This window comes from Strongylocentrotus purpuratus, unplaced genomic scaffold, assembly GCF_000002235.5.
Source record: "Strongylocentrotus purpuratus isolate Spur 01 unplaced genomic scaffold, Spur_5.0 spur5_scaffold_15, whole genome shotgun sequence".
NCBI classification, from domain to species: Eukaryota; Metazoa; Echinodermata; class Echinoidea; order Camarodonta; family Strongylocentrotidae; genus Strongylocentrotus; species Strongylocentrotus purpuratus.
Genome location: NW_022145600.1, coordinates 13780066 through 13797259, shown reverse-complemented (window position 1 = coordinate 13797259; position 17194 = coordinate 13780066). Strand labels below are relative to the sequence as shown.

Below are 17194 nucleotides of genomic sequence, written 5' to 3'. Positions count from 1 at the left end.
TATGAGAGGAATCGCCAAAGAATAAAATAGTAAATTTAGATGAGAGGGAATTAAGAAAGGTATCACATGGATAACTAATTGGATCTTCGACTGCTCAAACTTTTTTTGATAGGTGTTTGTCTTATTTTTCTGCTTCTATTGAAAGGAAGTTAGTATAGGAGCGGACTTGCCCTTTAATTCAACAATATAGAGCCCCCCTAAAAATAGGACTGAAATACCATTAAAAAGTTTCTTCCTTCAGTTAATATTTCAATTGTTCTTTCGACGGAGTATACACACCCAACAAAGATGAATGTGTATTCTTTTTGTCAAAGAATTACTCTACCTCATGCTTACTAAAATGTCCTGAGAATGTCAACATTTTATCAGAAGCCTTGAGAAACATGATGATCGATAAAGAAAATCAGTTAAGATTCTTTCTCACATACAACCCGAAACATAATGCCTCCAGCTACTTTGTAGCGAAGGCATGATAAAATGGATAATCTAGTTGAGCATAACTATTCATACTTCCAATTTTTAGTATGTTTTATGCAATCCATTCATAACAAAATTTGGGGAATCATCTTTCTAATCATGATATGATCAAATATGATCAAAGAGTAGAGAGTGAAAACATTATGAAATCATTATGAAATCAATGGCAATATTTTTGGTGTGATTACTTTCATATCAAAATCCCACTTAATAGCAGGACACCCCTGGGTGTGTTTGAAGATTGCAGAATTCAGTTTTAGGGTGAATTTCTTTCATGGCGTGAAACTTGAAACAACATCTGGACCAAAAACAGTACCATTCTGGAAAGTACACACACAAGCTAGCTAGCCGAGTACCATACCGGTACGTACATACAAAGATTACATGCCTGCATGCCTCATGCAATATACGCGCGAGGAGAGAAGAAACGTGCGGGGCGGGAGGCGCAGCATCGCATTACGAACATAAGGCAGTTACTAGTTCAGAAGCTAGCGATAGAGAGGACGCAAGCACATAAATTTATGCAGATATTTTCGCGCTCCGGTATGAGGTGCCAATATTTTTAAGTGTTTAAGTGTTTTAAGTTCTCTCCCTCATGGTAATAATCAATTAGTCTATCAAACTATAATGCTGCATACATACCTTGATGGAAGCCACAACCTTGGGGGAAAACCCCAGGCTGGACAGGTCTGCTTCTTGGAGTTTCTTGGATGGTTTAGATTCTCGCTTGGATCTCTTCACAGGTGCAGCAGTCTCGCTCTCTTGCTCCGGAGAACCCTTCCTCTTCCTCTCTGTAGAAGCAAACATGAACAACACACTTCAATCTGCATTCTTCATATAAATAATAATACTAATAATGGCTTCTAATATAGCGCACATGTCCGCCACATTGTGACACTCCTGGCGCTGCCCCGATTATTACCCTGGCTTTGGCAAGGCGACCCCTGCAGCGCTCTAGCATTTCAAGGAATTAATTCCTGCCATGTACCCATTTACATCACCTGGGTTGAGTGTGGCAAATGTACAATGTGGATCAATGTATTGCCAAAAGACATTAGTGCCGCGGCGGGACTCAAACCGCGAACTTGTGATCGACAGTCTGGCGACGTATCCACTTGACCACGACATCTGCAGTATTAAATTTGGTTCCAGAGCAAGAGACTAACACTTATGATATTTTTACATTTTCATATACACTATTCCCATCCTGGATGCACACTGCACTTCCCTTGAAGTAATTTACTTTCTTATTTGTCAAAATTTAGCTACACTAGTTACACGTCTATTCTATAAAAATACGTTAAGGGCTATGTCATGCTGCTCTTGTAGGCTAACAACTTCCCCTTCCTCAAACAAAACAAATGAAAATATCATGCGTTCTGTTAGTCTGTGCCAGAGCCATCTATACACAGAATTTGGTCAACTTGGTTTCGCTGGGTCACAATATGGCGTATATTCTGTGCTTGCCCAACAAAGCAGTAGTCGCCATAGTGTCCAACTCGAACCAGGTTGGCCAAACTCTGTGTATAAATGGCTCTGGTCTGTGCCACTAGATGGTACATACCTCTCTTAGTGGAGGGTGGGGTTGGAGGCTTGGTCACATACTTCTCCTTATCCTCTTCAGACAGACTCTCCCACTTCTCTTGCAGTTTCTCATAGATCTCCCTCTGGCCGATGCCAGGATTCTCTTTCACAATCTCCTTCTTGAAATGCTTGGAGAACTCTAAGAACTGACTCGTCTTCCGACCTCGTTTTCTCTTTGGTGTATCAGACTCAGGTTTTTCTTTCTTGCTTTCTTTCTTGGTTGCTTCTGGAGTTTGGTCGATCTGCAGTTGCTTATCACCACTGGCATCAGGAGTTGGAGCTTCTTCTTTCTGCTTCTTGTACGCCCTCTTGGCTTTCATCTTTGGGGAATCCCCAAGCGACACTATGTCGATTTGTTCAGCTGCAGCACCAGCACCTGCCTTGGGCATCTCATACTTGAATGTGAAATTTAGTTTGCGTTCGTGTCTGCTCATAGGCAGCGCCTTCTCACATTCTGAAATGGCGGCATCCCAAGCATTTCTCCTGCACGGTTTCACAGCTAGCTTGCTCAGCATGCGCGACCTCTCTGCCTTACGGACTTTGCTGACCATCTCTTCAACTAGAGAATCATACTGGTCACGTCCTGAAAACTTCTTCATGCTACTTCCGCTCACCCAGCCTCTCTCCGGGACCTCTCCAAAGAACTGCACATGGTACATTCGGTATGTTTTCCCAATGGAACCTGTGAGCATAAAGAAGAAAAATAACAATAAATATTTTATCCCCATTCTCGCCATGGCACAAGAAAGTTGTAAGGTACAAACCCAAGAGATTGAACATGGAAAAAGTCAACAGCAATTCAAGTTTATTTTCTACAACAGATTTTAAGGACATCTTGTTGAATGAATATCATCCTGCCCTGTTTTATGTCTTAAATATTCCACTTAATCCAATTAAACCAAATTCACTTAGTATACAACATTGTTTTGCATCTCCTGTCTTTATTTTATCAGGGTTTCCTATCCAATTAATGACATATTATTACAAAGTTCATAGGGTGGGAGGAAGGTGAAATAAAACTTTATTTCACTTAATACAAATCCGTTTTTTACAAGCATTCAATGATAGGGCAGCTAAGTAACTATTCACCTTTCATTCTGGTGTAGATTCCCAGGTTGGGGTCATAGGCTACCATGCATGGCCACCATGGATGTCCACTGACTTTTGACCAGACAAGATCTCCAACAAGCCACTCGCACGGCTTCTCATCATTGGTTGGTAGTGGCTGCTTGATAAAATGCCCCTTTGGGATGCTACTCCCTTTGACCGCCTTGGCTGTATCCCTCCTCTGAGCCACGGTCTGGGGTTTGGTGGGCGTCGGGTCACCGGGCAGTTCTCCGTCAATACTGGACATCAGGTTGCGCTTTGTAACAGCAACAGATTCTATGTCACTGGCACTAGGCGATGTCTTCTGTGGGGATCCGTCATTGGTGAGTAACGTCGCAGTAAGGCTCGATTTCCCTTTGTTAACAGTCTTTTTTATTTTAATCTTTATCTCGGGTGACATCGCTTCTGAAGTGTCAAAGGGTCCTGAATCAGAAGGCGGAGTTGGAATAACTGAACTCTGTTTTATAGGAGTGCCCATCTGATCAGGAGGTGTGCCTGTCACTGGGATATCACCAGAAGGCTCTGGGGATACCTGTCCGAGGGATTCTGAAGCAGGTTGTACATTCACAGGCTGCAAATCGAGATCAGAATCAGTTCCGATAGAGTTTGATGCATCCGTGATTGGCATTTTGACAGGGGAGCCAGATGGGTCTGGAGTTGGCACTACTTCTTCATATGCATTGCTAGGATGAGTCGATTGTCCTTGCGGCATGAAGGGCTGTGCAGCTGAGTGAGGAAAGGACTGCTGAGAAGAAGGCTGTGGTGCAGAGTCCGGTTCTTCCTGAGGACCGCTGGGGAATGTATGGTGGAGCGTCTGTGGTGGCTCAGCCTGGCGCATCGGCTGTGCTATCTTGTGATGGATAGGGCCTGGGATAGGGTTGACCGGAATGTGACTGTGACTAGTAAAGGATGCAGCTGCTGCAGGACTAGGCTTCTGTGCAGACGACGCAAGGCCAAGGAGCTTTGATGGTGAGGAGTTTCCCATCACCTCCTGCATGGTAGGAAGGCTGGATGATCTTACAGGGGTGTCGCTGTAGAGATGTGGTGGAGGAGGGAGTTGACTCGGAGGATCAGAGGAATTCATCCTATTCACTCCAAGCCTCGCACCCTTTGGATCACCGGTATCCTTTTTAATAGAGTTGGTTTGGTTCTCTGAACAATGTTGACCAAATATTCTGCAAAGGAGACAAAAATATTTCACCTCAAATTAAATTCTCCTAAGAAATAGTATGGATTCAAGACATAAGAAAAGATTAAAAAAACTTGATTAAGATGAATTATTTTTTCAATATAACTTGCATTTATTAGGCCTACTGTAGTTTCCTCATAAGACTGAGCTCAGACACACTAGTTCTCATCATAAAAATAGATTTAAATATGACTGAGTTTTTTCAATCATAAGTTTAAGAGCATGTGATGTTTATAACAGATTCTTTGTCATATTGTTACCTCTGCAACTTAGAGGTCGACAGTGGTCAAAACGGGCAGTCCCATGGTTCCATGAGTGATAGCTTCCTCTAGTTTGTGTTTGCTTAAATGGTTTCCACTGTTCATTCTTTTCTTTTTAATAACTTGGAACAATGTCCATATTTGGACACTTTGTAAACATAGACTTATGGACCACTGGAAGAAAACCTTTTTTATTTATGTTTATTTATAAGACAAAAAGCGTTGTCTTTTGTCTGGACATTGCTGTGGCCTTCTAGAGGCCCCACTCAGTGTTGAATGCCAGACATGTCAAAACATTGGGGTAAATGCAAAAGCCAAGCTCTAATACTTTGGTAGGTCTACAGTCTATACTAGATCTAGTATAGTTTTGGTACACTACCTACCGGGTTCATTCTTGAAATAATTACCACGTGATGCAGCTAAAAGCCATGTAACTTCAACGAGTGTCAGAGGAATATCGTCAAAATTGACCACAAACCTAAAATTAGAGCCCCCCCCCCCACAAAAAAGGAGTTCATCATTATCAACACACTGCTGACATTGACGGGCAAGTTATTAAATCATTAATACATTCCTTAAAGTAATTTTAAGAGAAAAGATGTGCTAAACCTGGACATTTTCTTATATTTAAAATTTAAGTTCAAGAACCTTGATCATTTCAGCTCACTAACACAAACTTTCGGAAAAACTCGACAAACTATCTCAAAAATCTTTAAATTTTATTCCGCACGTCCACACGCCAAGTTATACTTCCAGTTATAATTCCTAGCGGACCTTTCGAAAGAGAAGAACACAAGGTACAACATAATTTCAATCATGTCAGTCTCACTTTTCACTCAGTCTCAAGACGTCAAGACAAGTTAATCTTCACCAATCAGGTTTGTCACTCACTACTCAGCTCAGTCATGAATCATGGTCATAATTTCACCTCTCACGCTCATAAAAATCTCTGTAGATTATCATTCTACAATAATATCTGAACACATACTAATAGGTCTGCATAGTCTTGTATCCTCATTAATAGATTTAGATTTACCAAACGATTTAAAGACAAAACCTTAGCCAACATGAAGATTATGAGCTTTCTCATTGACAGGGCACTGTCTTCGTGTTTGCCTCAATTAAAAATTGGAGATAAAGAGATAAGAATCAGTCATATAAAATTGAAAATTAAGAGATTTTGACATTAATATTGAAAGTTGCATTTATAAATACATAGACAAATAATTTTCGAATTCAAGGACTTACTCATTTAGTAAAATTAAGCTTTCAAAATGTTAAAATTTCACTAACCTTCCGTCTGGGTCCCCATTCAAAATACGGGGGCAGCGGCTAGTTCGTTTGGTCTATGAGAAAACGTGTGTATGTATACTGCATGCATGCATAACGCATATGCACTGTATACTATGGCCTGGTAGTATGGGTACATTTACGCGCGCAGAACCAATGCGTGCATTATGCCTGGAAAGTCAGCTCAGCTCGCTCGTTCTCTCTCGAAAAGGTAAACGAACCACTCACGAGTGTTCACGGAAATAGTCGAGTCAAAGCGGCGCGAATTTAAAAGCGTGCGATTGGATGCTCAATTTGACTCTAAATTCACGAAGACATTCGGAAATCTCTTCTCTCTTTCGGAAGCTACGATCGGAAGACTCAATCTCTTGTAGCTCAATAAAGATTGCCCTTTTATGTCACAGAAACTGGAAATAATTTTGAAAAACACCAATTCACATTTACCAGCTCACTTCAAATCATGAACATGGTTGTGTTAATGAATTCCTTTTTTCTCTTCTCTTCTATCTCAACCTGAAATATATAATTTTCATCTAAATGGGCTTGTTTATTCATGTATAAAAATTGAAATACCATCATTATGTAATCAACCCCATGCAATATCATCCCTCCTGTCTGTATAGGATATATGCTTTATCTACTGTTTGGTATAACCTCTTTAGCAGAAGGTAACCTTTGACTTGATCTTCGAAAGACAATATCTCAAAATCATAATTATTACTTAGGATCCACATATTGTATGCCTGAAATCATCATTCACCCTTTCACTTATAGGTCTAAATTTAAGTATCATGTGATTGCAATCGGATTTAATTGGCTTGGGGTGGGGCATGGAACGAGTCCCCAAGCTCACCTGAACACTCTGAATTAATAACCGTCTCATAAATATATATATATATTACTTTTTCGGGCTTTATAAAAATGGTGTCAGATTAATTATGAGCAGCAATGATCTTTGAAAAATGACTGCATTGTATATATATATATATATATATATATACCCCACCCCCCACCATTAATGCAGATAAACGTAGTGCTTAAAATCACATCACTAAAATATATCAAATATATTCTACTTGGTTTTAATTTTTAATTAAAAAAAGTGATATTTATCAGAGAAAATCATATTAATTTATTCAGATTGGCTGATTTTCCTGAAAAGTAAAAATTCATAGAAATCGCCTATGTATAGTACAAAGTAGGGCCTACTTAGGCTTAGGCCTACACAAAAAGTATAACATATTCAAATGGAAGTGATTAAATATGTGCAGAAATCTATCATAAAATGTTTGTTTTAAATAAAGATCAAACTTTATAAAAAATTTAATTTTTTTGTTTTCGTTTAAAAAAAATTAAAGACCGTCACTATTACTGGGCCAGAAGGGATTAGACCACGCAGCGAGGTCACTGACAGGTGGCTATCTCATTAACTCAGCTCTCAACTAACATAACAAAAAGAGGATCATGGGGGACCAACAGGCACCGATTTGGGAAGTTTTCTATATATGGAGCAGGTATAGCTACAAGTAGGACAGTGGGGCTTTAAAACACCCAGAATAAAAGCCTACCGGGTATATTGAATTTCACTTTTCTTGAGGAGTGAAGATATGAGTAGCTTTTTCCTAGATTTAGAAATGCTCTTGTTTCAAATACCTTTCATTGTATTTGTTTTTGTTTTTTGTTTTGTTTTGTTTTGTTTCTCCCAAATGAGGAAAAGCAAAATCAAAGGCCCTAGTTTTTGTTTAACTTTAATTCTTCTCATTCACTGTCATTTTTTTTTGTAAATACATGAAACTGATTAAATGTTATCCTGGTTGGTAATGTTATTAATGCTTTCTTTGCCTGAAATTTAGATGAAATATGAATAAGTACAAACAAGCTAATAATGTAAATTTAAATTAGCCCAAAAGAACTGTATTTTTGCCTCTTTTATAATTAAATTTACAATTACAATTAAATATCACAGTTTACAGCAAATCTAAAATTATTAGTTGTGCATTTAGGGGACACTAGGTCTTGTGCACACTGAAAATTAAAGTTTTTTTTTCTTCTTCAAGGAACTCACTTTCTGAAGTTGAACTTAACAAAAGACTTTCAAATTAATGCAATTCAATAAAAAATACTTTGTGTAAAGGTTCACAAACAATAAGCCAATAGTCAATGAGTACATGAAGCCACAAATCTTTTATTTGTTTTGGACTAGACATATAAATTCCAAAATGATGAAGAAAGCAAAAGACACACGAATTCCCCCCTCCCCTCTTCCCCTCTCCCTCCCTCTCTTTTCTCTCTCTTTCTTTCTCCTTTTCTCCCTCTCTCTTTTCAGATGAACTCTGTCGATAAGGCTTAAATTAAAGAATTTTATTTTCAATTTATTTATGAAAACAGAGGAAAACAATAACAACAAAATGAAAAAAAATGAAAATTCGTTAAATTACAATACATCCAAAGAAATTTGCTTGAATCTTCTACATATTTGCTTCTCATTCAGACTCTGACAGTACCTTGGATTAGAGTATTTTTCATTCCATAAACCAGCAGTCAAATGCAAAGTAAGTAGGCCTATGTCATATTGAAAATATTTCGAATTATAATGCTGCAGGGGCGCCATCATCACTATTATGAATCACTATACACCACAAATGTGACACCAATATCATCAACACTGAAACTATCATCAACATAATATTTTTAATCAATACATACCATTATGAATAAAATCACTATCATTTCAGCATAAATGTCGCAATTAAAAAAATATTCATCATGAAGCGCTAATCATCATCATCATCGTCATCATCAAAATTATCATTATCCTTGCAAACAATTTTTAACACCATGACCATCATACTCAAAGTTATGCCAGCATTAATCATGCAACATCATCAACATCATGATCACTATCAACAAAATCAAAAGTATCATTATCAACTGCAACAGTAATGTCCCCAACATGAACATCAAGTTTTTGCAGCATTAAATGATTTTGTTTCATATTCTTATCACAAATATTGATTATTTAATGTAGTGATTAATTAAGTAATGATTTAATTAATAACAACAACAATGATAATAATAATTATAATAAAATAATGTTAAAAATCATCATCATTATCACCATCATCATCATTATCACCATCATCATAAAGTTTTACATTGTTCATTGAAGGGAAATCCAACCTTAAAAACAAACAACTCTAAGAGAAAACAGAAAAATCAGAGAAGCTGAGTGGCGAAATTTCAAAAGAAATAGAAAGAAAATAAAAAAAAAGTTATTAAAATTAATGAAAGTTGTAATCACTATACGTACGAGACCTTCAAATTAGCTAAATCAGTGATGGCACTGTGATGTAGTAACAGACCACTTTCACCATATATTCTAACACACAATGTTTTAATTTTTTTTAAAGTATGAATGGGGGTGGGGGTGGGGGGGGGGGGGGGTCTTTTTCAGAGGACCTATAATAATATACTATCCATAATATATTTTGAGTAGTGTCCCAAGGGAGAAGGGACTTGGGAGAAAAATAGAAATCAATGATATTTTTGTACACTACGAATAGGAGAGTTGTCTGTGACTACCGGTACGTCACAATCCACTGACAACATTGCCAATTGTAATCTCATAATTCAAATATTCGTAGATCTCTTATTATCAAAGCGATTTATTTCAAAACGTTGCCCTTCAGTTCCTCTTATTTTTCTGCATTCATACACAGTAACTTATCACAGGGGTTAGATTGCCCTTTGAGGAATTAATTGTTCCATCATTCAATCTAAAGAAAGACTAATGAAACAAAAACATATGTAAATTTGAACAATATTTAATATATTATATCACATGATATATGATTTACAGAATTTATGTTACAAGTACGACATGTATGTGAAATTTGTACTTCAAATTTGTACCGTACTTAAAAAAATATGGTAAATCAGAGAAAATAATTAGGTAAGAGAGGGGGGCTAGCATAATGCAAATTTTATTCACCAGCTCTTATTTTAACTAGAAATTTTGGCAAATTGAATATATTATTCATATTTATAAAGAATTTGGGAATTGATACAGGATAATGTTGTGTCACTTGTGATTGCAAAATCGAAACACTTGCAATATTTCCAAACATTTTAAGCACTCAAAACTTAAAAGTTTACAGTTTTACAGTATGCCTGATAAAGGAATGTAAGGACATTGATTTTGCAATAACTTAAAAATAATATAATAAGAATGAATTTTAACAACAGCATTTCAGATCGAGATGGTATTATGAAACACAGACCCAAATGATTTCTGGGTGAATGTCAAAATTATTGTAGTCACTGTAGAAAATAATATCAGCAGAACTAATATTCTCCTACCAAAAATGAAATAAAATTGAATACTGCATGTGATTAGTACATGTAAGGATTACTAATAGATAAATTATTGTAATGCACCTGTGACAAATTTGTACATCAATGATATGACCAAGGTAAGTCTGAATATTCAAAACTCTCTTGTTTAGTTTGTAAAGGTAAAGATACTATAAACAAGAAACAATATTGGTCCAAAATCAAAAATAAACATTGATGAGGGCAAGTCTCAAGCAGTGATTTACATATCTGTTAGCAAAGTAGCTAATGCACAAATATTTTGAGAGAAAAATAAATAGTTTGTTTTTTAACCAACTTAACTAACCAAATAATTAATTAAATCAAACAGTGAAATGAAAATGAAAAGAGAGAGAGAGTGCAAGTTCAGATTGATGCACTTTTTTTTAATGACTGCATTTTTCCCCCAACCAAGTGGTTGACCTTTGACCAAACAATGAACCTTGACCAGAATTACATACATACTTTTTTTAAGAGCTACCTTGATCCACATAGAATTACAGCAACCATGGCTGTTTCATGTCACATATAAAGAGAGAACTTTCACATTCAAGAATACAGGCTGGGATCATGAACATCAAAAAACTAAACCAATGTGAGAAGATCATTCTGACTATCATATCTATGGAGCAAAGGGCATCACTGTGTTTCTAACCTCATCACTCTCAGATATTGAATGTTCCATCCACCCCACTCTGTTGCTATGTAAGCATTACGGAATGAAATTCCACAGAATTTTCAATTTTGAAGAAAAAAAAATTATCCTAGACATTTTAATAAAAATATGAAAATTACATCATATCAATAATTTTTGTGTAGATTTTTATGTCTTTGAACAATGAAGGTGGTGCCGGAGGCTGTACGTCCATCCGTCTTGATATCTCAAGAGCCACCAGAGATACGAGGCTTAAACTTGGTGATAATATGTATCACCATAGGATGACAATCTTATTAGATATTGGAGTTATGAGGTCAAAGGTCACAGACGTGAACTTCTGCAATTTCAGGTATAGGTCTCGTTATTGCTATATCTCAATAACCACTAGAGATATGAGGCTCACACTTGGTGATAATATGTATTTCCATAGGAAGACGATCTGATAAGATTGTTGGTTAATAGGTCAAAGGTCACAGAGGTCAATTTCTGAAATAACAGGTTTTAACCGTGCTATTGCGATATCTAAAGAACCACAAAAGATTTTTTTCCATTCTTTTTTTCCATTGTGATAAGTCACAAATAATTTCATCCATTTCCTATACTGAATTTAGGGTGGAGGCATATATAGGAGACCCAGTCGCACTTGTTTCGTTGATTAATACATCAATAATGGCAAGTTTATTGAAAATGAAATAACTCTCGAAATTAACCATTAGATGAAATATTGAAATCATTGTTCTAACTAGAAGCTCCTTTCACCTATCACATTTCAACAGTATTGGAATAATACAATTACAGATAGTTTAGATATTGTGTTGCCTGTGAGGCTGTGACAACTGAATGGGATTTATGCCTGAAAGCTAGATGTACATGTAAATGACTCTAGGTGCTTCTAAGTGAGTATGGAAAAATAGAGACAATGTCCCCTCTCACTGTGGTGCTTTTCTTTCATAAATTTATATTCTACTAAAATGTTCATATTTTTTAAGTGTTCAGTCTTTTCCTAGTCATCAAAATATCAATTTCTTTCTTTTCATTTAAAAATACTTTTCTCCAGAATAGAGATGGCACTGAAAATCAATGTAAATGAGTATGCAGAGAATATCCCCTCTTACTGTGCAGCTCTTCTTTCACAATTTAAAGCCATTTGGAGAATGTTTTACAAGTCTTTTCATTAATCAGATACATTGAATGATCCTTTTCTTTAGAAAAGAGACCACTGTAGCATTGAAGATCAAGTTAAATGAGTCTGAAGTAGATGGATGTAGACAATATCTCTTGCTGCTCAGCTCTCCTTTCATAATTTGAACCAATCTTCAAGAGTTTTAACAATGTTTCACAGTCCCTTCAGAGTGTCTTTAATGTCAGGCTGATCAAAAGATCCTCTTTTTTAGAATGTAGACGACCGTGGCAAGAAAGAGGGCAAGAGCAAGGAATATGAGCAGCTTGTCCGTCATTTCTCGACGTCCGTACTTGGTGAGGAGATTCCGACTGGTCTGAATGACGCCTGCCATTCCTTTAAATTCTTCATTTGTTTCTTGTATTCTGTTGGAGGAGGTCACTATAGAAGGGAGATACAAGAGATGAGGTTAAAAATGTTAAAGGCAAGGTGCATTTAAAGGGATCCGGTAACTTTGTCTTAGATCCTTTATAAAACTTCCCTGATTTTGCTCATGCTGTAATCATAATTATAAACTAGGTCAGTCAGGAACCCCATGACTTTTGAAAGCTGATCGCCTGTCTGATTATCAAGATATATATATATGATTGAAAATGGAAATCAAATTTTGCGTTTGCCAAACGGTTTTCATAACACTAGAGTCTATTGGGGTAAATGAGTATGGTAAAACCAGTCACTGAAAGATTTTACTTTTTTGAGGCACTTCATGATAATTTTGAAGCACAATTTTTTTAGAGCTTCAATATAACACCATATCACAGACACTGTAGGGGCCGTGCATCTCAGATTTGACATTGTTAAACGATGCCTTTAGAGGCAAGGTGCATTTAATATGCTAGCACCCAAATTATTTTTGAAATTTGATTTGAATTGATTTGGTTTAAATTAATGAAAAGCAAGACACAAATTCTCAAACATATGCGCAGTCAGTTTGTTCCTATACAATAATGAGAAAATATGAGACTAAAAGATTCTAATCATATTTTTTACAGTCATTTATAATAAACAGAGTTAAAAATAAAAAACATTTTCTTGAAACATTTTACGACAAAAGAATGTGATGCCTATTTTGTCAATTTATTAACAATTCATAAATCAAAATATCAAATATCCCCAGACATCTTTATCTCTGAATTGCAAAATGAAATATCTGAAAAGTAATGTGAGAGTATAAGAATAGCAGTAGTACTGACTGACCTAAGGTTTGGTTGGTAAGATTACTCCTCTCTACATTGTCTGCCATCATACGATTGAGACTCAGAAGACTCTCTGTGATGCCACTTGCTGTCTTAGCGAGGTCTTCCTTATTTTTTCTATGAAGGGTAGGAAAAGAAAAGGGAGGGAGTAAGAAAATTATTTACCTTATTAAAAAGGTGACTGTACTTTCATGCCCTACATGGAGAAAATCACTCATATTATATCATTATGCTGCTAACAATTGGGTGTAGTGCAGTATTTTTACAAATTCATTTAACTAACTATTATTTATCTATATCTGTCTGGAGCCAGAAGAGCATTAACTTGGTGTAAAATCATATGAGGCAAATCGAGAAATGCTTTACAGGCTCCAAAAAGACAATATATTTTTTTCTTTCAATTCTGCAAGAATTTATATTTCTCATCTTAAACCTACATTGAGGGAACTTCAATGCAATACAAGATCAATTGATATGTCATCTGCTGAAAACCAAAGGAGTGTCCACACTCCACACAAATGGTTGATCAGAGGCCAAATTTCTTATCATTTTGATGACTCCAGAACCTGGCAGTACACATCAATACTTCTATGCTACGTGATCTACTTTTTCTGATCGATTCCACGCCGTTTCTTTCACAATGCAATTGCCTGACCAGAACTCAACATTATCTTTAAGTCATTTAAGAAGATCTCACCTTTTCCTGACCTCTGGATCTTCCTGTCCTATCAGCAGCTCATTTCTTTGGTTTCTATCAATCTCCATCTTGCAGCTGAGGTTGGCTTGCCTAATAGCAGTCTGTGTGCTGTTAAACAGGTCAATATTTTTATTTTGTGATTGCAATTTCATACAATTATATTGTCTGAACTTTAAAACTCTGATATATGTAAGACAAAGAAAGGGAAAATAATACAATAGCCCCCTTCTTTAGAAAAATGTTTATCAAATGGCCCTTTACAAAACATACACAAAATTGTATAAATTATAAAAAAAAGTTTTGAATCTTGTATTCAAACAACATCCTAGTCTTATATGCCAGGGAAAGGAGACTATATTGCCTGAATTCAAGGCAGATGTGTATCTTAACCCATGGCTTAAACCTTCATGTAGGTAGTATACATGTGTCACCCCCCCCCCCCCCCATGGTGGGGTTTAAATCATTTTTCAGACCATGGGTTATCCAAGCCTCCTTTGTGAATTTGGGCCTTAAAGGATAAATCTGAACTTACTTTCTGAGTTGTTTTCTGTAATGATCTGCTTCCTTGAGGAGTCCTATTCTGTCTGTTTCTTTATCTTGCTCTTTGCCAATCTTCTCTAGCTCCTGTGAGGGAGAAAATATAAAGTCATGAAAGCAAACAGAAAAGCAAGGAAGTCTGAAATACCTCTCATGTCTCAACAATGACACATTACTCAAAGAGCAAACTTTGTCTTCAGAAACAAAATATTCACTATGAAGCAAGAAGGGAATGTGTCATCCAGACATGTTAGGTTAAGCACATATGAGCCCAGTCTTATGAAAGTTTTGACTGAATAAATCATAAATAATTGCATTGACTGGTGATTCATTGGTAACTTAAAGGGGAAGTCCACCCTGAAATTAAGTTAGTTTTAATAGGAGTAGAAAAATGAGAGAAACAAGTCAGTGAAAGTTTGAGCAAATTCCGATTAAAAATAAGGAAGTTAGGATTTTTGAAGTTGTGATCAATCTAACACAAATTGGCAACTCTATGACATATCATGCGAGCTCAACTTCCATTTGCCCACTGCCCAGTACTAAAAAAATCTAAAATTTTCATTTTCCCTCAAGAAAAATTTCAACCATACATGCACCCTAAATATAATAATTGCAAATATGTTTCTATACTCCCCCTGCAAGGAACAAATATATATTCCGTCATCAATAACGAAGAAAACATGATTTTATGGAATATTATGCACAAAGCAAATGAAGGAGAGCTCGTATAATAAGTCACAGAGTTGCCAATTTGTATTTGATTGATCACAACTTCAATAATTCATAACTTTCTTATTTTCATTCAGAATTTGCTCAAACTTTCACTCACCTGATTTTCTTATTATTCTGCCTCTATCGAAACAAACTTATTTTGGGGGTGGACTTTCCCTTTAAAGTTTGATAAGAATCAATTACAAATCTTCAAGATATGAGATGGGCTCTGATTTCTCAATTCACCAATCTCTACCATGGAACAAACATGAACAATCACAATATTTCTTTCAGTTACACATGGGCCTGAGAAGCTGTAATTGACTATTATTGAGATTTGAGATAGCAATCAACCTAGAAATATCACCTCTATTCTGTTTTTACAGATGGCAGTCTCTGCTTTAATTCTTGTGTTGATACTGTCCAGACTCTCCATGGTTTTGCAGCTACTTCTGAGCTCCTGAAAGAAAAAAAAGCAAAGAAAATAAAAATTTAAAAATATGACCCCCCTCAAAAAAATATAAAAAATAACTTCATTCAATGTAATCATAATGTAATCAGACTTATTCTACTAGTAGTAGTACAAGCTCTTCATGATGTTCCAAAGGGAAATTTACCCAACCTTGGTAGTATTATTAGTAAACCAATCTAGACTAGAGGAAAGCAGACAAATCAGATAAGATTAAGAATGCGTTAGCCTATCTTAGACTTTAATAAAATTAAAAAAATAAATAGATTTAGAGTCTAGAAAAACAAGAAGGGAGTTTCTTTGGATTTTGAACATGTAGGGTCTACTCTATTTATTTTCTTTCATTCTTTACATCAATTTAAACAGTCTAGTCATAGATTAATCAGTCCTGATCCGAAAAAAATTATAAATTAATAAATTATTCATTCACCCATCAAATTCAGTAGCAGACTACAGACCAGGCATGCCTCGTTAGAACTGGATATGTGGGACTACGATCACAGTGAGTTTATAATAGTAAATTTAAAAGCGTCTATATAATACACAAGCATCAACAAACACAAATTTCTCCTCAATTATATCGTAGAAATTGACTTTAAAACCTGTTTAATGTAATTACCTGTGCATATGAATTGATCTGTAAGTCATGTTTAACAATTTCCTGAACGCAAGTCCTTATCCTCACAGCATCCAAAGCCATCTTTACAAACTTGAGTCATCTGAAATTGGCAGCATCAAAACTTCCGTAAAGTTATAAAATACAAAATTAAGCAAAGCTAATTAAATAGAATTATTTTTTGTTGTTGATGTAAATTAAGATATAAAGGTCATTAAAATATTTAATGATAAACATTGATTCAAATAAATTTCTAACAATTTATAAAATATAAATAAAGAAATTTAATCGACATCCAAATCATAGCGTTGCCAATTTATTTCCCCATTCGATCAATGTACAACTATTGAAAGCAGGAAATAATATCAGCATGCAATTAGTTGCCAATTTATAAATTGCCCTATCAGCAATGATTTCTCCTCACTTTAAGTTTTTCAAATATCGTTTGTACAAGATCAAATCTAAATTATTCACAAAATGTGGATAAGAATAGTTTTAATGCCTGTTATTTAATTTATATATATGCGTGTATCAGCTTTTAATTTTTATGAATAATTTCACCCCTACAATTGTGATGAAATGTTAGGCAAGCTTATATAGTGCTTGTTTTAATCCAAAGAAGAATCGGAACGGAAGCACGACACATATTATCCAATGAAACGGGGGGGGGGGGGGGGGGGGCAAAATGCTCCGAGACATATATGCCTCAATTTTAATCATTAAGTAAAGGAGAGAGAGAGAGAGAGAGAGAGAGAGAGGGAAGCGGGGGGGGGGGGGGGGGGGAGGGAGCAATCGAACACACGGGGAAAGCCAGGATGTCAGCCCCCCCCCCCCCCCCTTGAGCCAAAAAAG

The 17194-nt window shown here is 35.9% G+C and overlaps 2 protein-coding genes across 2 annotated transcripts in view; both read right to left on the bottom strand.

Annotated features, from left to right (window-relative positions):
• LOC115918651 (histone-lysine N-methyltransferase NSD2-like) overlaps positions 1-6066 on the bottom strand; it is a 36528-nt gene extending 30462 nt beyond the window's left edge. The window contains exons 1-4 of the mRNA XM_030985963.1: positions 5911-6066; positions 3151-4343; positions 2042-2743; positions 1120-1268 (exon numbers count right to left, since the gene is read on the bottom strand). Coding sequence (XP_030841823.1) covers positions 1120-1268; positions 2042-2743; positions 3151-4252 — 1953 coding nt within the window. The 5' untranslated portion in view covers positions 4253-4343; positions 5911-6066. The remainder of the gene's footprint in view (positions 1-1119; positions 1269-2041; positions 2744-3150; positions 4344-5910) is intronic.
• Positions 6067-9715: 3649 nt separating this feature from the next.
• LOC580110 (vesicle transport protein SEC20) lies at positions 9716-16432 on the bottom strand. Its single transcript, XM_780184.4, has 6 exons — positions 16346-16432; positions 15625-15717; positions 14542-14633; positions 14010-14117; positions 13314-13429; positions 9716-12497 (listed from the first exon to the last, which is right to left on the bottom strand). Exons 1-6 carry the CDS (start codon positions 16424-16426, stop codon positions 12310-12312), a joined length of 678 nt encoding a protein of 225 aa, XP_785277.1. The 5' UTR covers positions 16427-16432; the 3' UTR covers positions 9716-12309.
• Positions 16433-17194: the final 762 nt, after the last annotated feature.